Source organism: Colias croceus, chromosome 17 (assembly GCF_905220415.1).
Source record: "Colias croceus chromosome 17, ilColCroc2.1".
Taxonomy (NCBI): Eukaryota; Metazoa; Arthropoda; class Insecta; order Lepidoptera; family Pieridae; genus Colias; species Colias croceus.
The window spans coordinates 3,945,494-3,970,857 of NC_059553.1; the positions used below are offsets into that span (position 1 = coordinate 3,945,494).

General features: G+C 34.0%; 2 protein-coding genes across 3 annotated transcripts in view; both read right to left on the minus strand.

Moving 5' to 3' along the window:
* Positions 1-1,715: 1,715 nt before the first annotated feature.
* On the minus strand, positions 1,716-11,685 carry LOC123698979. Its single transcript, XM_045645819.1, has 7 exons — positions 11,305-11,685; positions 10,450-10,725; positions 6,620-6,961; positions 6,124-6,425; positions 3,436-6,039; positions 2,616-2,727; positions 1,716-2,519 (listed from the first exon to the last, which is right to left on the minus strand). Exons 1-7 carry the CDS (start codon positions 11,590-11,592, stop codon positions 1,980-1,982), a joined length of 4,464 nt encoding a protein of 1,487 aa, XP_045501775.1. The 5' UTR covers positions 11,593-11,685; the 3' UTR covers positions 1,716-1,979.
* Positions 11,686-14,084: 2,399 nt separating this feature from the next.
* LOC123698986 (semaphorin-1A) overlaps positions 14,085-25,364 on the minus strand; it is a 234,839-nt gene continuing 223,559 nt past the window's right edge. The window contains exons 6-18 of one of the 2 annotated variants that reach the window (XM_045645831.1): positions 24,300-24,404; positions 23,659-23,747; positions 23,241-23,382; positions 22,737-22,939; positions 21,865-22,010; positions 21,499-21,581; positions 21,044-21,272; positions 20,592-20,740; positions 20,249-20,374; positions 19,705-19,915; positions 19,074-19,275; positions 17,868-18,015; positions 14,085-17,581 (exon numbers count right to left, since the gene is read on the minus strand). In XM_045645831.1, coding sequence (XP_045501787.1) covers positions 17,944-18,015; positions 19,074-19,275; positions 19,705-19,915; positions 20,249-20,374; positions 20,592-20,740; positions 21,044-21,272; positions 21,499-21,581; positions 21,865-22,010; positions 22,737-22,939; positions 23,241-23,382; positions 23,659-23,747; positions 24,300-24,404 — 1,757 coding nt within the window. In that variant the 3' untranslated portion in view covers positions 14,085-17,581; positions 17,868-17,943. Of the gene's footprint in view, positions 17,582-17,867; positions 18,016-19,067; positions 19,276-19,704; positions 19,916-20,248; positions 20,375-20,591; positions 20,741-21,043; positions 21,273-21,498; positions 21,582-21,864; positions 22,011-22,736; positions 22,940-23,240; positions 23,383-23,658; positions 23,748-24,299; positions 24,405-25,364 lie in introns of both variants that reach the window. The other variant, XM_045645830.1, reaches the window with a different exon arrangement.

Consider the following 25,364-nt stretch of genomic DNA (forward strand, 5'->3'; position numbering starts at 1 on the left):
TTTTTGGAAGAAAAAAATAAAAAGATCAAGTTCAGTAACTCAAACTACCCTAATATAATATTTTGACAATCGATTCCTCCTAAAGGCTTCCATGGAGGAATGTGCTTATTTTACCAATTATAAAACTAATTAAGAGCAATCTATCAGACCCGGTCACAAGATGCACATTTGAGTTTTTTTGGAAGAAATAAATATTTTTTGATCGTATGGGGAAATTGTTTGAGCCAAAATCATTTTTTACTGCGTGTAACTCAGAAACGGTAGGATATAGGAAAAAATGATTTAGGTACAACTTGTAGATAATTTTATGCCCTTTCAACTTTTCCTTGAAAGTTTTTCTCTAACATGTACCGTTTTTGAGATTTAAGCGAAAAATGAAAAAAAATGGACCTTTTCCTCCCTCCCCCCACTCCGGGGCTCCTCCTAGTATCCCGGGGTTTTAGTATGTTTATTAGCTAGGGACTCTTGACATGTTTCCGAAGAAACATCTTACGTTACTAACTCACGCACTCTAGAACTTTTTATTCAATGGACTATATAAAGTACACAAGTTTATTTTTGTGGGACAAATGGGACAAGTTAAATAAGTTTCTAAAGGGAAATATATAGTTCAGGATACATCGCCCATTTTTGCAAGTGACTACTATCAAGCTAATTTTCCGTTTGTAGCTTTATTTTGATGAGACGCCCAATAATTTCGTGTACGAAAGTCTCGATTGTGGTAGCTAACAGAGATAACAAGGATAAAAATTTTTGATTTGATGGTTCTCAAATATTTATTACTAACTGAATTTTTTTTTTGGTTCAATCTCAAGATAATTACCTACCTAAATTATTCGAAAAAATATTTGTCCTACAAAATCTATGGTTGGTTCAAAGAGTCCCCCTTTCCAAAGTGTATCGATAACGAGGTCATCATAAATGATTACTAACAAGCTGATTTTTTTGTTTTCACTTAATTAATGATTATTTAATTCAACAGACATATTGTCCTACAAATTTCGTAATAAATATTTGAGAACCATCAAATCAAAAATTTTTATCCTTGTTATCTCTGTTAGCTACCACAATCGAGAGTTTCGTAGGTACACGAAATTATTCGGTGTCTCATCCAAATAAACTAAAATAAAGCTACAAACGGAAAATCAGCTTGATAGTAGTCACTTGCAAAAATGGGCGATGTATCCTGAACTAATATTATCAGCATCAAACAGCATCAAACAACACACTCAACATTCTGTCATCAAAATGACGTTCTATGGCGGCATTAGTTCCGAAATTCACCAATCGCCAAAAGATCCGTGCATTTTACCAATGAATGAAAATTGTTTAATATTTATTTCATTTGCCTTTACATCAAAATAAATATATACACAAATGCTATATAAATACAAAAGTAGATTTTGATTTAGAGTTTGTTTGAACTTTGAATAGATACCTAATAACTTAGATCATTTACCTACTTATTGATCTAAGCCAATTTTGACGTTCTTTATGGGGCTAGAATTCTTATTTTTAGTTGGTTTCCAAAACGACACGTGAATACACACTTTATTTAGACGTGCAAGTGAGATGGTATGATATAACTATCGTGAGTGAAAAAGAGATCAGTGAACCTTATCCTCTTAGCTAAAATGGCACGTCAAAATGTGGCTAATTAGCCATTAATTTTAACGTGCCGTTTTAATCTAAAGGATAATGTTTTAATAAAACAATTTTTGAGACATTGTAATTTTATTATTTGATAAAACGTGATAATAGTACGAGTTTCCCTCTAGCAGTCCGCCCCGGCTTCGCCCGTGATACATATTTCGCCTATGTTCTTTCTCAGGCTCTAAAGATCATCTGTGCCAAATTTCATCAAAATCGGTCCAGTAGTATATGCGTGAAAACCATACATACATACAAACCATTCCTCTTTATAATATTAGTATAGATTATATACTATCACACAGTATTAACTCTTAAAACAATGATCATTAAACATTCTGTACATTTAAAGTTGCTTTATAAATTTTATTTTTGATATATGAAAATGTAGTTAACGAATTTTTAAGAGGAAATGCTAATATAGTCTGAGGAGGATCATACGGATTAAAATCTAACATTTCTGGTGCAACATCATCATCTGAGAAAAGATCGACAGAAGCGTTTGAAAGACATTTCAATGTGAGACATTCACATTTTTCCAAGAACATACACACATCTTGTACAGCTCTAGTAGTTATGAATTCAAAAAGGTTCGATAAAAATTCCAAAGAGGAGCCGGGGCATTCAAATATTTTGTTCATGATTACGCTGCACCACTTCATGAAAATGTTTCGACGTAGTTTCCCCTCAAGATCTAACCAAGGTGTAGGTAAAATATAAATATTTTCATTTATCTCAAGGAGCCACGGTTTCGCGAACTCTTTCAACACAACTTTATTTTCGTAAAATCCGACGCGTTTGATGACTTCCTTTTCTTCCAAATGTTGTAGTTTGACCATTAGCCATTTCCTGTCCGAATTTGTGATATTCTGAAATAGGGTATTTAGATTTTTAATATGTAAGGTATTTAGATAGGTGCTATATAATAAATTGAATACTTTTTTGTGTTGCTTGTTTATTATTACCTGAAGTTCTGAAAAAGTGCAGCCATATTCCTTTTTTCCTTGTAAGTAGACAATTATTTGGTCTTTTGGTTGTTTTTTTGAGTCTTCAATGTTATAATTTACTTGATTATATCTAAAAATGAATTTTAAATAATAAAACATAAATTTTACTCTGAATAATTAATATGCTTAAGGGGCTGACAAGACCCAATTTTTTTAAAATTGAAATTATTTGAGCAGTTTTTTAAGACAAGATATTTATTCTAGCCCATCAAAAAAAATATATGTTAATATTCATCATATTTCGAAGACCGTGGACGGACTCGATACATAATTGGACGAAATCGGCTCGATAGAAAATAATTGCAAAGATTGGTCATAAAATCATCATTAAACGATTCTATGTCTTTATTTTTTTGACGTACGGGTCTGCAATTTAAAACACGAAGATAACATATTCATACCTGAACCTCTAACGAGTCATATTTCTCATATGACCTACACTTTTCCTTAAATCATATATGTTCTTCTACGACCTGGCCCCGCCCAGTAACAGTGATTGCGCTCTCGTTCTCGCACACTGTCCAATTGTATGGGAGTAAACGAGAGCACAATCACTGTTACTGGTAACAAAATTGGGTCTTGTCAGCGTCTTAAGCAATAAGGCATGTATGTAACATAATTTATAGACATCATATAAAATTATTAAAATTTATTTAGACTGAGGAGTTAGCCAATTAACTGCAATGGTAGGTATATTATTGAAAAAGCTTAAAAGAAATAGACAGAAGACAATTCGAGAAGGTTAACAACAAAGATAAGAAAATAAAATAACACGTACCTTTCAAGATTGGCGCAGTGTTCTTCGAATTTACAGGTTTGGTATAATTCTGAAAATGTTTTCAGTTTTGAAATATTTTTGCAGCCAACAAGACCTGATTTCAGCTTATATTTAGCTTCCATGTCAATTATATTTAATTTTTCTTCTTGAATCAGCGATCCTGTAGATCCGATGATTACTGGCACATTTACTGTTATGATATCTAAGATGCCAGTAGTGTGCATTTCAAAAAATATACAATTCACAGTGGGCGAGCCTTTTAATCCATTTTGAGGAATTTCATCATTAATAATTGCATATAATTTTTCGTCAAATTGTGAACAGAGACGATTTATCCATCTTCGCTTGTAAGAGAATGAAATTTTGTAACATGATTGAACAATATCATTTATATGTACTTTATTCAAGTAAGTGTTAAATATTTTTTCTCTTGCAGCGATTGCTCCACACTTACGAAGCTCTTCAATGGTAGCACGCAAGTGCGTCTCTGGATAGTTTTTAAAAATTGAATAAATCTTATTTGCAGTTTCTTTTGTATTTTCTTCATCTATTGAGGTCATGATAGTTAGGACAATACCCTCTTTTAGTGACGCTAAAGTTGGATCAGTGCCTATCGATGATTTATACATGCTATTAATTTTTTGGGTGGCAGTTGCCGTGATTGTAAAACTTTTGTTAAACTCCTCTAAATTCGAAGCGACGCACGGAATCCGATGTAGGTATGGTTTGTTTTTAGCAATTTGGTATACTATCCAGAGTAACTCCATAATTGGTATTTTTGATTCTCTGACAAATTTAAGCAAATTTGCATGATGTCTCAACCTCAGAACTTTTAAAAGGCCTTCATATTTTTGGGTCAAATGTGGTCGACGTCGAAGCTCATTTATTATGCACATTTTTTCATGCATTAGTTCGGGATTACTTTCGAGGTGAGCTGATCGTCGATGGCACAGTGAAGCTGCTTTTGTCGGACCGATCGCAGAAAGAAGAGTCTTAGCAACTAAATTTCTGACTTTTATACATCCTGGTACTGGGCTCATTATAATAATAACTATTTTTAACAGAGTTAAAATTTGGTCATCCAGTTTTGTCCATTTGACCGCAGCGTCATTTCTAGGTCTCTTCACCGGTTGTATGTCGACTGGCTTGGGCTTCGGAGGTGGTTTATTGAGTTTCCTTCTCCTTCTGATAACTTTTTTTCCCTCCTCTTTCGGTCCTGGCTTGCAACCTTTTCTATATTTAATGTGAGGTTTCAAAAGATTTGCGATGTTTGTGTTGTAGTTTCGGCTGCAGTATGTACGCCATAATCTAGGTATGTCCATAAATATAGACGAGTCGAATCCACAAGGACCTAACCCATCGCCGTATCGGTTACCATTATCATGTTGTACGACTTCAGCTTCGTCACGTAATGGGTACACACCTTTATATTTTTCACGTTTAAGTCCTGTTATCGATGTATTCAAACTGATTACCTGAACATCATTCCAATAATTAATTACGTCGTCAAATGTTTTAAAAAAGTAGGATTTTTCCAAAGTTGCCGCGTTTTCATTAGTTCTTGGCCATACGCCAGATGTATCTAATATTTTAGCGTGACGATTAACATAGAATACGAAATTCACGTACACACCATCATCAGTGACGCATGATGATGGTTCATTAATTAATTGAACTAGTCCAAGAACAGCAAGCATTTTCAAACTGTTTCTTATAGAATTGTGTAAATTTTTTGAATACAGTAAATTATTCTTGAGACTATCAGGAGCATCACGTATTTTTTGTTCTAATGCTTGTAATTTTAGTTGCCCAATATTGTTTGTTTCGCCTGCGAAAGTCATATTGCCTAAAGCTAACTCGACGGTCATTTCCGGTATAATATAATGCAAAGAAGTAAACCCTGGTGCGAAATTAAATTTCATATCACTAAAGTGTACAACTGATATAATGTGTTCATGTAACTTTTGAATTTTCAAGTATCGCGGGTAGGTGAAATTAGCAAGAGGTCGAGTTATAATTTGACTGGATTTTCTTATCGGATTTTTGTAATTTAGCTTTGCTTTGTGACAAATATCATTATAGTGTGATTTTACAAGGGGGTCCGTCTTTTTAATATTTGGTGAACAAATGAACAAGGAATATCTTTCTTTATCTTGGCACGAAAACTTTAATTTGAACACTTTCAAGTGTCCATCTGTCATAAGCTTTTGAATGACTAGTTTTAACGATTTCGTATCCATGGGAGGTTCTCCTGTTTCCTTATTAACAAACGTGGATAGCGTTTGATATCCAGTTACGAAACAGCGATCTTTTATTACTTTTAAAATGCCAGTAGCAAATTTTAGTTGTCGTAGTGTTGGTTTCTTTTTAGCGTTTTGTAATGATTTATTACAATGCTCCTCTAGGCCATCAAGGACTTTCAATTCAATTATTTTTTTATCAATGCTGTCAGTATCAACATCATGCTTTGCCCGTTTTTCGGGAATACCTTTGTCTTCTTCGGAAATACAGCGTTTCCTATTTTTGTTTAAGTATTCCATAAGTTGTTTTTTCTCTTCTGCATATTTGAAGTTAATTTCGTTTGTTGCTGCTACAGCTATGTATCTGTCGAAATAAAAAAAAAAACTATTTATATAGTTCATTTATACTAAATTAAGATACATTTTAGCTTTTCTTAATTATACATACCTAGCAGTTCTCTGACGACCTTTATCTTCGAGAAATTCCTGTACAATATTCTTGAGTTTAAAAATCCGACAAATTGTTCTAGAAGTGTAGAACTCAACACCAAGTAACTGGGCTATTTCTATTTGCGTGAGACCTTTTAACCCAGCATCCAGAAACCTTTCATATGCCTGTCTCAATAGGCCGACACCAACTTTATACTGGCATTGTAACGTTGGCTCAGGACTTTCATCTTCTGATTGAGAGGACTCATCACTTTGGGATATGAGCGTTATGCACTTCTTCTTTAACCCTTCTCTATCATCCTGAAACACAAGATTGCTCATCAATTTGAGGTAGATTATATTTATTTTCTTATGAGATTTAATTTAAAATTCAAAATATGGAAAATAATAAGTAATTAATACAGTATCTTATATTATCGAAGCAAATTTTTCATAAATAAAAGATAATAATTTCGTAATTTGTATGTGAAATAAAGTGTGAAAACAACACTTACGAAATCGAAAATATTGACAGTTTTTTGTAGTCGTTTACTTTGCTGCGGAGTCAAAAATCCTTTTCGTATGATGACTTCATTTCGTTCACTGAATTTAGGCTGATTCATGAGGTATTGAGTTAAATCAAAGATTTTACCAAGTTTTGGTTGAGACAGAATATCAGGTTGGTGAAATCGTGTCAGCCGCAATATTAAGCTCTTCGTGCCTTTCTCTGCTATTACTTGGGTAAGACATCGCACTCTAACCAAATCTAAGTCTTGTAAGTGTTTTCTGTTATAGAAAAGGAATTTCGGCTCTTTAACTATCTTACCTACGTTAGTGTTTCCAACTGTCATTTGTCCCTGCAAAATATTTTTGGAAATTCAATTCTCTGAATAAATAGCATTATTAAATCATTGTGAGCATGTAATAAATAAATAAAAAAAAAGTAAACATTTCAAAACAAGTTTTTCACAAATACCCTCATTATAAAAAAAAATATGTTCACTTTTGAACATATTTGTTGTGTGTTGGTTGTTATGATTATTATTAGATATCATACAATTGAGTTGCATAAGTAGTAATAAGTTGATAATTAAGTGCAAAAGTGAAGTACTTTACTAGCTTTTTCAGCTCTGAAGTGGGAACCAGTTCAGGGATTAAAGATTAAAACTGCTAAGGTTTTAAGGTTAGTATAGACCAGGGATGGGGAAACTTTTTCCTTGGCGTGCCAATATAATACTAACGAAATACATGGCGGGCCAAGTAGTTTCATTTTTGGCTATGATAATCACCGAAATAAAAATATTGATATGTATTTTTGAAACACTAATTTATTGTACAATATAACAAAATAATTATTGGAATAAAAAAGAAATTGGAAATTGTAATTAAATTAAACTTTTAAGTTAGCTGCGAAGTAGAAGGTTGAGGAGCGCTGGTCTTTGTGGGGACATGTGACATGTGGAACTGTTTTTGTTTTTGCATGATTTCATCATAAACCGGCTCCATTTGTGATGCTGAACATTTTAGTAGTGAATAAAGGTGGTCATCCGAAAGCCTATTACGATGACAATTTTTTCTTAATTTCATTATTGAAAAAGTTTGTTCGCACAAATAGCTTGTACCAAACATAGCCATTATTTTTTGGGCGTGGGCAACTATATTTGGGTATTGTGTCCTAGGTATGGACTTATAAAATTCCAATTTGCTGGTGTTAAGAAACAGTTGCTTCAAATGGGTATTGCATTGCATCTCAATTAGTTCAAGTTGGAGGTTGGCGGGTGTTTCATCGATGTTGACATTAAAAGGCATCGAAAAAATATTTAGTGAAGGCTCAATTGTCATAAAATCTTGAAATCTCTTCTCAAATTCTTCGTGCAGTTTCTTTAGCTGTTGAGCGAACCTTTTTAATTTGTCGTTTGAGACAGGTGATATACTGCTCAGATTGGGAAAATGGGTAAGTTCATTTTTCTCTATACAACAGCAAAACAATTTAAGCTGCAATTTGAAGGCTTTTAAATGTCCCCAAAGCTCATCTAAGAATTGATTCTTGCCCTGAAGCTTTGTATTCAATTTGTTTAAGTGCGACAGCAAATCTGTGAAAAATGCGAAATCAGCAAGCCAATTTTCGTCAGACATGATCTTAAAGTCGTCCCATTTGCCTTGCACCGTCAGAAAGTCTTGAATCTCCTTTCTTAAGTTCCACACTCTCTCAAATGCATTGCCACAGCTTAACCATCTCACTTTAGTATGGTAGAGGAGATCAGAAAACTCGCTTTCGGTGGATTTTAGAAATGCTTGGAATTGTCGATGCATCAAACCCCGTGAACGTATTGTGTTGATAAGTTTAACAACCACACTCAAAACGGGTTGTATGTCAATAGCTGCTTTACACAACACATCTTGGTGTATTAAACAGTGCAGAAATAATACATTATTATTAGGGTTTTCTTTGCAAAATATACCCATAAACCCCAAATTGCTACCCACCATATTTGGTGCTCCATCCGTGGTTATGTTACATAATTTGTCCATAGGCAAGTGAAACTTTGAAAGACCCTCAAAACAAGAGTCGTAAATATTTTTTCCAGTGGTTTTTCCTTTCAAGGATTGTAAGCATGCTAATTCTTCGGTTATGTTGAATTCTGAATCAATTCCTCGAATAAAAATCAGCAATTGGGCAGTATCGCTCACGTCTGTGCTCTCGTCCATGGTTAGAGAGAAGTATTCAAATTCGTTACAGTTCTGTTCCAGCTGTGACGATAATTGTGCAGCGATGGCGTCAATTCGATCAGTTATCGTTCTCCGTGATAAAGCTAAAGATTGAAACTCTTTACTTTTTTCTGGACAAATAATGTTGCTTACAGCCACCATGCAATCTTTTACAAACTCACCATCCGACAAAGTTTTATTGCTTTTTGCGATTTTGTAAGCTACAACATAACTTGCCAGTGTTGCAGCTTTCTGAGTATCAGATTGCTTCGTGAACATGTTCTGCTGTCCACGTAACTTATCTTTTTGCCTTTCAACAAAGGACTTTCTCTCTGCCTCTGTCATAGACGAATATTTCGCATTTGCATGTTTTTTTGAGAAGTGTCGAGACAAATTAAAATCTTTAAAAACTGCAACTGTTTCATTACAAATGAGACAAACTGGTTTGTCTTTAAATTCTGTGAAAAAATATTTCCATGACCATTCTTCTTTAAAAACTCGACACTCAGAATCAACTTTCCGTTTTTTGGTCGTCATTTTGCTGCTGTAACAAAACAAGAAAACCAACATCACTACATCGCTCAAACATATTTTACAATTAAATCATTTTAAGACACAAAATGTGATGAAATTTATGCTACTTGTATATTATTATATTAACTAACTGTTTTCAGAATTTACATACAAACAACATGATAACAACTTACCTTGTGGATTTAAAAATGTCACCACTCACCGTCTGTTAGGCGACTGTTGTAGTTTCGTAATTAAGAATATACGGCGTACAATCATGCAATCTGAAGTAAGACAAAACTCCGACTGCGGATAAAAAATGTACTCTGGGACTGCGGCGGCCGGCGGTGCGGCGCGGGCGGCGTGGATACGGGAATCCGAAGGTGGGCGCGCGGGAGGGGTGTCCGACGTTCGGACCGCACATGCACAGCACATGCCACGACCCATTTGACCAAACAATTGATTGTTCTATGCAAGCTGGCCATTGCCAATGAGAATGAAATTACTAACAATACGAGATATTCTCTTGATTTTTGTTTGATGGTCGCGGGCCGGATTTCAAGCCTTCGCGGGCCGGAGATGGCCCGCGGGCCGTAGTTTCCCCATCCCTGGTATAGACAAATGAGTTGAAATCTATAAGGGTATAGAGACAAATAAATATAAAATGATAACCGGGAGCAGTCTTAGCTCAGTACAGTTTCATAAGATAAGCATTGTACAATACTAGCTGCGTTCCGCGATTTCATCCGCGTGGCTCCGCTTCTGTTGGTCTTAGCGTGATGATATAATTCCTGGTCCGATTTGAAAAATTCTTTAAGTGTTAGATAGCGCATTTATCGAGGAAGGTTATGGGCTATATATCATCACGCTACGACTAACAGGGGTGGAGCCACGGGGGTGAAACCGCGCGGAACAGCTAATAATAGTATAGATTGTGGTAATAGTTTTAATCATTCTTAAGAATTTAATTTTTTATATTTTTGAAACGCTAAAAGTTATTCAGGCCGTTAATTAAATGGTGCCATATAACAAAGAGGCTATGTTCTTAAGCCAGTTGTCTGCTATATTTATACTGTATAGATTTTATAATTCCATTAAATATTAAACTTGAATATGTACTTACATTTTCCCTGCCTTTACCGACTAGTTCCAATAAGCAATAATGAAGAGCAGTTAAATACAGTAATATAGACATAGGCATGTGTGGAGCTAGAGCATGCATTCGTTCCTCCAATGATGCGACCATAACCAGTCTATGGCCGTATAGTTCAAATACTTCTTCATAGGATTTTGATTGCAATTTCTCTTGGGGTATAATCTTTCTAGTTTTATAATTAGCACATGATCCATATTCATATTCTATGGGACAATATTCATACGGGCCGTCAAGGTACTCTGGCTGGAAATAAAAAGAAAAATAATGTATAAGTACTAAAAAATGTATTTGAGGGTATTTTGTGAGAATACAGTAACTAAATATTGTAAGTACTTAGTACAGTCATTTAATAACTCAGCCTCCGGAATCACAGACACAATAGAAAATCTATTGTGTCGTGGCCCGATCGGGCCGCTCTGGGGTCAATGGGTTAAATCAAATATATTGTTTGAATTTGAATGAATCTGTTGTTCAATTTGATTGAATTTGGCATGTACCTATAATTAATAGATCAAGATGGTTATATTTTATCACGTCAGGATGATAAATTCATGAATAAAGGTTAAACATCTCATAATCTCAAGTTATCTTGCTAACGAAAAGCTCTATTTAAAGTTAAAACTATATATATAAAAAAGCTATTTCATTTATAGTTGTAATAACTCGGCCCCCGGAATCACAGACACAATAGAAAATCTATTGTGTCGTGGCCCTATCGGGCCCCTCGGGCTCAATGGGTTAAATATACATTGAGCATTACCTATCTATGCTAAAGTTAAATATCTTACAATATTGTAATTATAATAAAGAAACTTATATTACCGGGTCTAATAGCTGTCCACTGTTTTCATCAATAATTGAAAATCTGTCCAAAATTTCAAGCAGAGGTACTGGGGAAGCCAACTTGTAAAAGGTAATGCATTTTGTAGATGTTATAAATTTCCAAAATTTACACTTAATTTTAGGTGTTAAAGAACAATTTAAACGTTTTTCTGTGCGTTTCCACAGGTAATCAAACCCGATACCTTCCAAACCATTCAAAGCAATTTCATCAATGATTACACTCTTGTAATTAAAGGAAAAACTATTTCCACCAATATTTTCAGCCATAATATAAAACTAGAATTGACAATACATTAAATTACTTTATCAATAAAAAACTATTTGAAAATATTACTTTATTCCTAAAAAATTATTTGTGTATTTTTTGTTTTTAATCAAAACATGTGTTTCTGACACTGACATTCCGCATTCGAAACTTCAGATTTGACAATCATGCAGTGACATCGACTGTGATTTTTTTTAAATTTTGTATGTCCAGAGGTTAAGCCTATTGGACAATGTCAATTTTTAAAGGATTTATAAATAAATGTAATGTAGATAGACCGTCTAGATTAGTGAAATTTGGATGAGATTACTGTGCATCGTACGTATCACTCCCGTAGTACGATTATTACTAAGCTAAGATACTTTATTTTTTATTTCTACGCAGGATCGACTAGCGCGTTCATTGAATGACGATATATTTTAAATGAATGCCTAAGGACACAGAACATAATAATTATATTATACTGAATTTTTTGTGGAATTTTTTGATCAATAGCACATATATGTATAATGTATATTATATTCCATAAAGGACAATAGTTTATAGTTACTCATATAGTTTTTGAATGTAATGTTCAACACAGTCTTGACTGAACGTTATTTAGGTTCGTTTTATTTTATCTACACTGAAATAGAAGCCCTGCGAAGCGGAGCTCCGTTGGCTCGCAACCGTCTTGATGAACGCGCTGCGCTAGTCATTCAACAATATGCCGAGCATTATATTATGTATTCGCCCTATATCTTTAATATATATAAATCTCGTGTCACAATGTTTGTCCTCAATGGACTCCTAAACCACTTAACCGATTTTAATACAATTCGCACACCATGTGCAGTTCGATCCAACTTGAGAGATAGGATAGTTTAAATCTCAAATCGTTTTAGAGAAAGCGGGCGAAGCCGCGGGCGGTCAGCTAGTATAGGATATAGGTCTGTGTTACAATCCAGTTGGACGTTGAGTGACGCTTGACGCTTGCTCAATCACCGTTCGGCCTAGATATTCAACTGAATGTTGTCATTTAATGAACGCGCAAGTTATTCTATCAAATAGTGGATTCTACCTTTAAGATTCCGAATTGGTATACATAACTATATTTCCAGCATTTAATACAAAATAATCTATACTAATATTATGTACCTATTATCACACTATTATGTTACCACAATCATGAGGAGTGTAGTGCTTGTTTCATGATTTTCCTTAGGCATGTCAAAATTTGTACCTATCTTATAGTTCTGTGCCTATCTTCATATCCAGGCGTACAAAGGAAGTTAAATAAAATTACCATGCAAGTTTCAATATTTTATTTACTAAAGAAAAGGAATACATTTTATCCTTTGCTAAAATATTTAGCATATATTAATAATATTTAATGAGAAAATGATCATAACATTTGAAACAGTGAGGAGAAAAATACAAACTTGATATTCTTTGGTTATCAAAATCATTTTGTATTTCACAAGTCAGTGTTCGTTTCTATTTTTTTCTAGTTATAAAAATTGCACTCTATAAATAATTAATATGAGCAGCGAATACGGTGTAACAGTTCTATCCACTGCGTTTGCTTCTGCATTTTAAACTCCTACTTAACCTATGGAGTATCTAAAGCTCTGGCTACACGATAATTCTTGCACGCACACAAAAACAACAAACTAACATAATTCATATATTTTAATTTTTTTTTCAAAGAAATACTTGAGAAATAGCATTCTCTGCATCGACTAGGGTTATATTTTGTCGTTCTTACATGAATGTAAGAAGTATCGTGGAGCTGGGCCATAAAAAGCGAACCAAAGTGGTCTTAACAGATTACATATGAGATTAGCACTGATTTTAAGGTATGGTAAATCAATACAAATTACTTGTTATTTTTCTTCACTGTATTTGAAATAACGATTGGATATAGATTCTTTAACAAGTTTAAATATGGTCGTATTCAATAATCCATACCTAATCGTCAAATAAAATAATCGGCAACTAGTTGGCTAAAGGCACGCTAAAAAAAACGTCTAAGGCCATTTGATTTAAAAGGTTAATGGAGAGGGTATTCTACTGTCGCAATGAAAATTATTTAGGCACTTTTATAGTACTGATTTCCCAAAGTTTTATTCACAATAATTGTTATGACTGATAGCTATAAGAGACTAAAGTAGAAAAATATTGCACACGACGATTACAAAACATTACTCCATGTCAGCGTTGCGATAGTTATTTTTTTTGAATATGGCACATTCAAAACGAAACAACGTAAGAGAAAAATTAAAGCAGGAAGTTAGTAGGTACCTAATGTTGAATTAAATATTATCAAGAGCTACCTGCATATTAAACCAACGGTATCTCTGTCTTTTTGAGGAAAAAAATGTGTGCGTGTACCTACTAGTGTACACACGTAAGAAGTGAAACTTCTTTATGACCTTATTTTTTAAAGGAATAAATTTACTAATTACTATACCATGCAACTTTACAGAAATACATCGAATCACGCGTGGTAGGGATAAGAAAAAGATTGCGCGTAACGGAAAAATGTCACGCATAACGAAAAAATGTTACGTAAGTACCTACACTAAATTTTTTTCCAAACCTGATATAGAAGTTTCACTTCAATAAAAAAAAATCATACTGAGAGCCTTGTTACTATTAACAGAATTAAATATATAAAAAAGATAAAGAAACACATTTAAATAGGACCGTGAAATTGTCACCGGTATTAGTTTGACATTGGTTTGACAAAAATAACTATCGATTCACCGTGCGATTTCCGATTAATCCATTCCTGAAATTAATATAACAAATATATAATATACAAGAACCTATGTGATGGTTAGATAATGTGATGTAAACGCGCTATACCTTATTAATACGTTAATAAAAGTTTCGGATTTTTATTATGTTGAATCCTCTGTAATTACAATTTATTTTATTTAGGTATAATAAAAGTCTTCAATTTCTAACACTAAGGCTTCGAGTTTCAAAATAAAATTAAGCGGTCTATCATAATATAAACTACAATACGTATCATACTTCTAATATAATTTTCAATAATTAATAAATAATTTACGCTTATATAAGACTTCTAGGCATGTTCATGTTTTACGAGTATAAAAAGATGGTTCAGTTTTGAACGTAGAAATGGTTATTGTACATTTTATCATTTTATTATTACAAAACAACTCTTAACAATCCATTCTTCAAAATTTTGCGCTTATGTCTAACGCTTATCCCTAGGTAGTTACTCGACAAAATTACATTACAGATCTTGCTATATACATTTAAATATTAGCCTTTCTTACGTATGTATAAAATTTAAATTTCTTAGAATTTTAAAACAGAACAGTTGATAACAGTAGATTACCTACCATCAGTCAAAGGATACTGAATATTTAAATCTTTCGACATTTATATGGACACTATTTTAAAATTCACAGAAATTTACTCTCGTATAACGCCGATATTAAAGCAACTATTGAAATATTATAACTAAAAAACAAAAAAAAGTACTGTGCGTTAATTTTTATCAAATACGAAAATTGGCAGTTACATTGATCATAATTAAAGTAACAACTACAATTATCAATATAATTAATTACTACTAGAAATAAATAATTATATCTTAAAAATGGCGTCTTTGGTATGTAAACGTAATGTTACAAACTTGAGTATTGTATTATTAGATTATTAAGGTTTTAGAATGCCATCTCACTTTTATATCAGGAGTATAAAATGTATACTTTATATTAAACAAGCATGTCCTATATTTAATACAAGAGCTAGCGCAAATTTCTGCAGCCATTTACTTATAGTTGCAGTAGCTAAACTTTTAATTATATATGAGGCATTATGAGTATGAAATGGTACAGAAGTGTGCGCGAGCCTCGCATTAGGACATTATAACTATTGTAACTCTTTACTCTACTCTATGATCGCAACAATCAGTCCCAAAGAACATCTGCACATTTTATTTAGTGATACGTACAAGTACTCATTTAGTTAGAAAATTCCCACAAATTACCCTCAAATTAAAGAAACACATTAAGGATTTTCGTTTTCCATTGTTTTGATAGATAGCCGGCAGTTGTAGTAAATTTATTAGCATGACTCTGCTGTTTGATGTGCCACATAGATCAGACCTAACACAAATTTTGTTTCGTATTTAACATGAATATTGGCGGTATGCAGGTTGAATTATGAGTACTCGCTCGTTTCACTAAAGTCCGAATTCTCAAACGAAACTCAACATAAATTCGCCATTTTGTCTTTCTATTAATGTCTTTCTCATTCTAAACTTTGGAGTTACATTTGAGAATTCGACAATAAATCGTTTTTATCACCGCATACAGAACTATCCTGCCACACACACTTAGGCACTAGGTCATTACAAATACAATTGACATTGTTTACATACATTCAATTGTCAACAATCAGACAAGATCGAACACTGTGGAAACTACCTAGTGTCGAGAAGCTAAGTTCTTTTAACTATAAAACAGCAACAGGAACATCTTGAAACTGAAATTTAAACGTTTGGCCCACAATTATGGTTAACATTTAGAATCGTATAAGTTATTTTATAGGTTAGGTTATGCGTCGACATTTCGTGTCAATTTGTAACAAAATGGCGGCGTGTCTTAACCTGCACAGAATGTATGTACAAGGATCGTTTGATCACAGTGTTGTTTTTTTTTACAAAATGTCGTACCAACAATCTAAGGTGGCGTCCGCGTAATGCTCGCGCTCTAATAGCTATTTATTAGATAATGGCTAAATCTATAACATTACTGAATAGTCAAAACGATTTCTATTCTATAACTAGATACATCCATAAGAAGCACTTTAATTACGAATGAATATCAGAACTTTACATTATTTTACAAGGTATATATTTGCAATTAGTCATTACATATCTGTGTTTGTAAACTTGCTTGTCATAACTTGGCAACACTGCAATAATATTTCAAAACAGTAGTTATAAAATCACTATAACTTCGTTGTTAACTTGGCAGTCGCTTGATGAAATAATATGATATAGTGTTGCCAAATTAAATAACTTTATATTTAAGTAAAAACCTTGCTTAACCCTATAAAGATGCGGTAGATTTGTGAATTGATTGCACCTTTCTTGAGACAGAAGTTAATGATAGATATTATATCAAAATATATTAATTAAATGAAAACTTGCAATGATCCTCACTTATTCATACTAACTACTTATCAACATGATACCAACAAAACTTATAATTTACCTAAAATATAAGTAAACTATGTATATTCTAAACAATCTACAAATTTGTTACAGTTGTTATCGTACAGCGATCGATAATATTCTGTCTTAAAAAAAATACACTTTTTGATTTCATACAGTTATTTTCACGAGATCTCCATAGATTTGTTTGTAAATGTGAACTTTTAATTATTATTTTTTTACGAACAGGCAACATTCTATTTTGATTTTACAATATTTTATCTAAACAGAAACTGACATACAAACCAACTGATACAACACATGTGTGCGTTCATTTTGGACTTCATGTAGTAATTAAGATTAGTAAATGACGTGGAGATCAATATTGTAACTGTATAACAATGTGTCGTTATCGAGTATAAACTTCGAGAGGTTCTCGCTACAACAGTCCATATCTGATACAACAACAACTTATCCGTTATCGAATAACAATCACGCACCTTCGTGGAATGTCTTTTGAACTGGAACGTTCGATACGTCACTGGCGAGTTGCCATGCACAAAAAAGATTGTCTTTGAATTTGGAACACGCGTGGGGCTCTCTGAGGAGCTCGGGGAGCGGGGCGAGTGTATCGCACGGGGGGGCGGAGCGGGCGCGCTAGTTGCGGTAGATGTAGGCGCAGGCCTGCGGCGCGGGGGGCGGCGGGGTGGGGGGCCGCTCGCCCGACGGCGAGGGGGAGGAGGAGGGCGGCGAGGGCGACGACGACGACCCACTCGCGGTCCCTGATCCCGAACCGCTGCTGCGCTGCGACACTGGAATAGCGGTGATGTATGTTTTATTACTTGCTTTAGTGTTTGATGGAAAGCTCTAACTTTACTTTTTCTCGTAAAATGGTATGCATGTAATTTGGTACAGAGATTATTATCTGGTTTAGCAAAATCTACACTAAGATACTTTCCAACCAATCCATAATATCATATCATCGAGTATTCTTGAGTTTTCCTTATTCTTAGCAATCCTGAGTATAGTGCACTTCCCTACCCGCATCAATTTCAATAATCAATATATCAATAATTCATAAAAAATCCGAAAACTAACCCAAAGTATGGTGGTGGTGCGTATTATGTTTATGATGGTGAGGCATTTGGTCGCGCGAATCCGCCCCGCTTGTTTCTCAGAGATACACCTTTTTCACTGAACGCGTGGTCGAGAAGCCGTTGTCGTTGCCGCGCCGGTAGCCATCGCCCTGCGGTCCGAATATTCCTGCGTTAACTGACATGCCGCAGAGAAAATGAAATTAATGAGGCGTTAGTGATGATATGCAACCATACTGAACTTTATATACCAAGTATTTTTTATCCCATTAGTGTTAAATAATGGTATATGTTCCATTTATTATAGATTTTTTTTCATAATAGTTAGGTAAAGAATGTGCTTTTATGAGACTTCTGAATCAGGTTTACTTGGTTATAAAACTCAGAATAATTCCAATTGAAAGCAATGGTTACAAGACAATGATTAAATTGTAAGTTGCAGGGTTAAAATGGAAAGCTTGATGAGTAATGAGTTATGAATGATTAGTATAAATTAGGTGGTAATAGTAAAGAAATATTAAAATATTATGAATAATGCACATCAAACCAGCATTCAGTTACGTTTGCACATGCATGTATACTAAAGAGTATAATATTATGTAAATTAGGTTTTCAAAGTAGGTACTTTAATTTGCTGATTTGATATTCAAGTAATGTGATAGAATAAAAGACAACATTGATCAGGTGCCATTAAGTAATAAAAGTGTGAATAGCCAATAATATTCTGTTAATAAATGAATGAAGTAGTTATTGTATTGGCTGATCACATTATAAAGATTAATAAATGTTAGTTTACTTCCGTGTTGACGGGGCTGGGTTTGAAACTGTGTTCAACAATGTGCTAAATAGCGATTTACTACTACAATAAATGTAGCGTGAAATGCATAATGATGCATCAGAATAGTTTCCGTAGATTGGTTCGTTAAAAAGATATCTAGAGCTTTATGCGCTTATTCTTATTCGCGTTAAATCAAATAAATACCGACTTTATAACAAACAACAATAATCATTAAAATATTTTTGCAAATGCTCGCTTACACCGCGTTTAAAACAAATAAATTATACTATTCTTCTTCCTTTTTCAAATGGCAACAAAACTTCGTTTTACATTTTTTTCTTTTATGGCAATATGCCAGTGTCAAGTTTTATTTTTTTCTCCCGTCAACACGAATCGAAGCGAATTTAAAAAAGGAACACAACTGACATTGACCTGGTGCGAGCGCAGCGTGCCGAAGTTATCGCGCCGGTACGAGTCCGGCTGGAACTGGAAGAGCGTCTCGTGGTGCGGGTGGTACGGCGGGTGCTTGCGGAGCGTGGCGCGGGGGGACGCGGGCTTCGGTTGTGGCGCGAGGACGGGCTCTGCGTACGTTACTTCTTCCACTTGTTGCAGGAGTTTTGGTTCCGCTTGGATCCTGTAGATTTGTTGATGTTAATAAGTAGTGATTAACAAGACGTTAATTTAAAATGTGTGTGTTTGTGCTATGTTTTTTAATTTCTAGCTTATAGAATATACATGATTGTTTTTGATACTTGTTTGGTATAGGGATGTACTTTAAATATAATTGATTGCTTAATCTATAAGAAAACCGTGAAATTTATAAATTGGATTTCGTTTTCAATTACATATTTGGTTATCATAGGCTTTGTAGCAATATTGAATCATCTCTTGAGAAGTAATGCTTATTTTATTATACTATCTATATAAATATTTATTTTTATGCCGAACTATTTAAGCCCACTTTAATAAAATTCTATAGAAGGGTAAGTAATTTCTGACGAAATATTAATGTAGGTACCTACTATCAATAGCTTTATTCCTTTTTCTTCTATTCGATACTAACCTATTAATATTTTGCCGCTGTTCGAAATACTCATACTCAGTGTCCGGATAGGGCATGTTATCGTCGTCATCCTTCTTACACCGGCGCCCACAAATGTATCCCGCCGCGAAGCCCGCGCCGAGCGCTGCGAGCGCACCCGCGGCAACCGCTAGAGCTAACGTTTCTACTGAATACGCGGCGGGTGGAGGATCTGCTTGTAATACTTCGGGACCTGGGTAATGGGGAGTTATATTTATAGTATATATTACTATTATAAAAAATAATATTTTCGAATTTTTGTAATATAATTAAAAAGCTGCATGTTTCAAAAAAATTCTTCATCACTACATGTTAGTTTCCTGAGTGATGTCTCTGGGCGGATTCAAAAAATTATTTATCACCAGAAAACCATATTATTCCTGTGTGTCATTCAGTATATTTCTGTTACAGTGTGAAAATTTCGTTACATACAAAATTGTGGGCTATATTTGACTTCGTTTGTCTATTAATTGTGTATAAATTTATAAATATTATTAATTATAATATTAATTGTGTCTTTATTTACCTTCATTATTATTATTGTTGCCTTTGCCTTCCTTATCTTGTACTATGTTAATGACCTCTCCCTTATTTTCTCTAGCATCGTCATATAAACCAGAGCTTAGACCACCAACTGCTCCTGCATCTTTACCTGTAGAAAGAATAACATATTGATAAAAAATTGAGTTCTAAATATTGTATGATCTGATGTCCACCAAAATCGAACCGCAAACTGATGTAAAAAAAATTGTGATTAATTTTATGTACTTTCAAAAAAAATCTTTAACACTAATCAAGACCTACTTTTAAAATTATTGGGGAATAGAATTGGTGACTTTCCAAAATGAAATACTAATTAAGATACTCACTATGAGGACAAGCCGCATGGCTCCCAGTGCTCACACTCTGGTAGAAGGAGTTCTCATCAAGCCAGCGACTCACTCCGTGCGAGTACGCGCGGCACCGGCCGGCTTGCTTGTCCCACGCGCAGTATGGGTCTTGGAGCGCTACACACTCTCTGTAATGGATTATAGAGATTAGGGTTATTTGAGTGATCGAAAATTACCAAAATATGGCATGGTGGTGCTGTAGTATATTATGATGTAGTATGATGCCATAATGTCGGGCAGTATTTAGAAAAGGAAATGAACTACTTTTCAATAAACGAATCGGTACCTAAAAATAAATCATTGATTCTAACGAATACGTATGTAAATTATATATTGGAGTATGCACATGGAGGGATGCCTGTCTCACTATTGTTACTACTCTGCTTTAGCAAACTGGTTTGCGTAGGTAATTCTTTAGACCAAATACTCACGAGCAAGAGCTGATCTTGTCACTAGAGCATCTATGCAGCCGAAGACTGAGCACCTCCTTATCTGAAACGGCTATAAGCCTGGCCGCATCTCGTCCTGCTCTCGCCACGCGTAACGCACGCACGGGCGAACCCGCACCAAACGCTTGTAATTCTTCTATGACTACGGGAGCTGCGCGCTTATTAGTGTCGTATGATACTGCGTTTATCGCCTTTATTATTTTGCCGTTGTCTGGAATGTGAATATAATTAAGAATATTGTATCATATTAGTGAGTAATCTAATGTGTAAACACCGATTGTTTTAAAAGGAGTTGAAAATTTTTAAACAAATGAGAGACAAATATAAAAAAACAAAGGCAAATGATGTTTTACAGGTCTAATTTTTTACGTCGAATATTCTTTTATTTTTGTCGTGATTTGATAAGGCATGTACTAGAACAACTGTTTATTATTTACCTGTGCCAATGAAAAGGACGTCATATGCCTTTCCACCTGGTGTTTTCACTTGAGGATCCACTGCTATCTGTGTAAACCGATAGCTGAAAAAAGATAAAAAAAATATTTATTTTCACATATCGTATTGTTTGTGTTTTTAACAGTAGTTGAAATATTAACAATGTAGATAGATGTGACTAGGTAATAAATTCGAAATATTATATTTTTGGTAAGGAAGAAATAACTTTAATATTAGGAAATATCATTAAAATAGAAATATTAGATATTGATATCAATTTATTAGAAAGTTAGATTGGAATTCTACGAAATTGTAATATGAAATATTGGAAATTATTTGATATTTAAAATATAATAAAGTTAACTTACTGGAAACTAGTGCGTATAACGATGGGTTCGCCAAAGAAAGCTGGCACGGATTCGTCCATGAGTGCGTGTGTTTTGATAAAGTTCAGTGTTTGATCGGGAAGTTGCTTCGAGTCGTTGTGACATGTGCCAGGTCTTGGTTCTGGAACCTATAATACGTAGGTATTATAGAAATGCTGGTTTAAAGGAGAGCGTCAAAATAGTTAACGATACGTAATCATTAGTTAATATCTATCCGAAAAAATTTCGACGAATTTTTTATATATTGTAGTGAGGATTGAAATCTCGAAGAGATTTTTGCTATTTGTTTACTTGGCTTGATGTTAAACAGTTATATTAAATCGCTGCATAATTGATACAGAACCGTATTATTAAAGAATGTTTATATAACATTATGTTGATACACAATTTTAAAATTGCTATCATAAAAGGGTTAATGCTGACTTTCATGTTGGTGGAAGCAATATTCCGAAACGGTGTTATAGTCGTAAAAATTGACGATTCATAACGAGATACAGAAATAAAAACCGAAAATGTGATGATACCTAAAATAGAATTTGTTTTTGTGCGTTTCTTTAGAATAACTATACATAATTTATTTTATAGTTAAATGACTGGTTAAAAATAAGTTAGTTATATTCAAGCCTTTACTTCATTTTTTAACAGGAGATCAACAATTAAGAATGGATAATTCGTGTTACCGTCTGAATGTTTCGTATTAGGTACTGTGGTATTACAATCTTGACTATTACTAGAACCACACATTTTTAATGTCAAGATATAAGTAATTTTATCTCTTTATCATATAGAATCTGTTTACGGTATACCGTGTTAAAGGTAGCTAAGCTACATAAGTATCGATACATTCCGCTTACCTTAGCGCTATTTACAGGCAGCCAATTAGAATTAATCGCGCTCTGCTCCTTGAAAGTGCCCTCAAAGGTGTCTGCGATGTCTTGCATACTGAACGCGCAGACGGCACTGCCGGATATACTGTTGGGAGGGGTCGTGAAGGTGCCGTATATCAGCTGGGCGTTCAGACCCCCGTAGACCCCCTCGATTAGCTCTGTGGTTGATTCTGAAAAACATTTTACGTTGGAAGTGGTTTAAAGGAAGTGCCAAGAGATGTGTCTTGTTTTTTGCCGATAGTTTAAAATATTTTTTCAGTACAATATGTATTTGTTAAGTAAAGTAGATCCAAATTATATCTGAAATCTTTTAATATGACAATTCCGTATTTTAATTAAATTTGCACTGTATTTATGGGTATTAGTGAACAATCCACATCGTTTTAGTGGATGGTTACTTTAAATATGTATAGTTATAATTAACATCTGTTAGTTTCGAAATCGAAAATAACCTATACATTTAATACTTACGAATCTCATTAAAATAGAAGGGGAAGTCTCCAGCGACGGAGCAATTGAGGCGCGACTTCAGGAAGGAGGTCCACCGTTGTTTCAAACGATGCGGGCCTCCGCTATCGTCTCTACATACTCGCGCCACGCGTGAAAATACGGCCTGAAATGGTATTTACGTACATATTTAGTTTTTAATTTTCTTCATATACTTATTCCTATATATTTATGCTTACTTTTAGTTAAATATTACTTCTTATATATTACATTTTGGATCTGTAGCTGCCACGCTTGTTCAATAATTGAAATGAAAATTGTGTTGAATAATTAAAAAAAAAAGTTTAATATTACGGTTTAATCATCTTATTTATCGTCATAATATCAAAACATAGTTTCGATATAAAAGTTTTGCTTTATAGTATTGCGGCTTACGACTTACTTTTCCACAATTAATGTACTCGACCGCCGTTTCCCGGAAGAAAAAGTACACGAAGTTGCCATGTACTAACGAATTGACGAAATCGGGAGCTGGAATAAAAGTAAATAATGCAATTAGCCTAAGGACGCCATACTAATGTACTAATGCCATGGGTAAACATACGTGATTAGGCTTGTAACCCTATCGCTTCGGTGTCGATAATTTAAATGCGAGACTAATCCTGTTTATCGATTTATCGCATCAAATGTCAATGTGACAGGTTCCAAATTTAATTACAGGCTTGATGGCGGTATTTGGCGGCATTTGAAGCAATAATCAACAGACAATAATTGTTTAAGCTTACACGAGATGTTGCAATTTACCGACATTATTACAATAATGAGTTTAAACGGTAAAATAGAGGTGATTGTAAACTATATCGGTGGAATAGTGTGGTATAGTTTCAACGAAATGTTTAAATTGATTTCTGATTTAGGTGATTCAAGTCTACAATTATTAACACAATGCTTTAAACAATATCTCAGACAATATTTTTTTACTATTTCATGTTGTATTGCATGCATGTGAAGAGTTGTCAATGTTAATTTAGAATTTTTCATTGTACTTAGTTTATTGAGTAATAAAATAATTTTATTTCTTACCATTTAACGTCATAGAGTCGTAAGGCTCCGTTTGTAGTGGTTCTCGATATATGAGAGGTTCCATACCACTGAAGTCTGCTACCGTCCCCGAATATAATTCTCCATCTGTTTTAAATAATATTATGTTAATACCAACTTATTAAAATATATTTTAAAGCATTTCACATCCACAAATAAGGATATAGGTTGCTGTAGAAATTAAGTACCAAAAGTTAGGAATATCAAAAAAGTTTAAATTCATCTGAAAAAAAATCAAATCAAAGATTTGTATACACTACAGGCCAAAACCTTTAAAAATACATGAGAACAGGAGAAAGCTTCATTAATTCCTTTAGCAGCGGGAATTATTTGTTTATATTGAAAAGCCTTTTCCATTTAAACCGTTGAAATCCAATAATTAAAAAGGCGGATTCGGTAATACGTGGTAATGCAGTGAAACACGCCAGCACGCTTACGTGACCGGCGTAGAGCCAGGCCTTAATTAGCTGTATTCACTACGTCTATATACCTTTTTGAACTTACTGAACTATTATTATTTATAAATAACTTCTCGTTTTGTCTGAAAATAGAACTTGATGAAGTTTGTTTGTACATAATTTATTAGCTCCAATTTAATTTCAGTTGGGTTTAATTTCAATTATGATGTTAAATGTGTACTACTTAAAGCTCATGAATTTGAATATAATTATGGAATATGAATACATATTATTATTTGTAACAATAATGAAATGAGATATCTGCAAGCGACACTGATAGCAAGCTTTTCGTCCAAATAATATTCATATTTTCATTTCCCCAATTGGGTACTTCATTAAATTACAGGAATCGTAGAAAAATTTCGTTCCGTCAATATTCCGTGCTCTCCTGTATTACAGCCTACGGCAGATGGTGCTGCAATGTATTCATACGGCACATTCAATTGTAAGCCGTATTGTGTTGTCGTAAATATCAAAATAGTGTGCTTGGGTTTGATTCATTGCTAGCCATATTGAAGCGCGTACTCTGCAATGTACCGCATTGCAGTGCCTGAGTTCAGCAAAGCTTTGCAGTAATCGCTACCCAATA

Excerpts from the sequence above, each read along its gene's own strand:
- LOC123698979 (XM_045645819.1), bottom strand. The coding sequence starts at position 11,592 with ATGGCTGAAAATATTGGTGGAAATAGTTTTTCCTTTAATTACAAGAGT. Across the intron at positions 10,726-11,304 it reads GTGGACAGCTATTAGACCCG|CCAGAGTACCTTGACGGCCC; the intron begins GTAATATAAGTT and ends TTTTATTTCCAG. Across the intron at positions 2,520-2,615 it reads GCACTTTTTCAGAACTTCAG|AATATCACAAATTCGGACAG; the intron begins GTAATAATAAAC and ends ACCCTATTTCAG.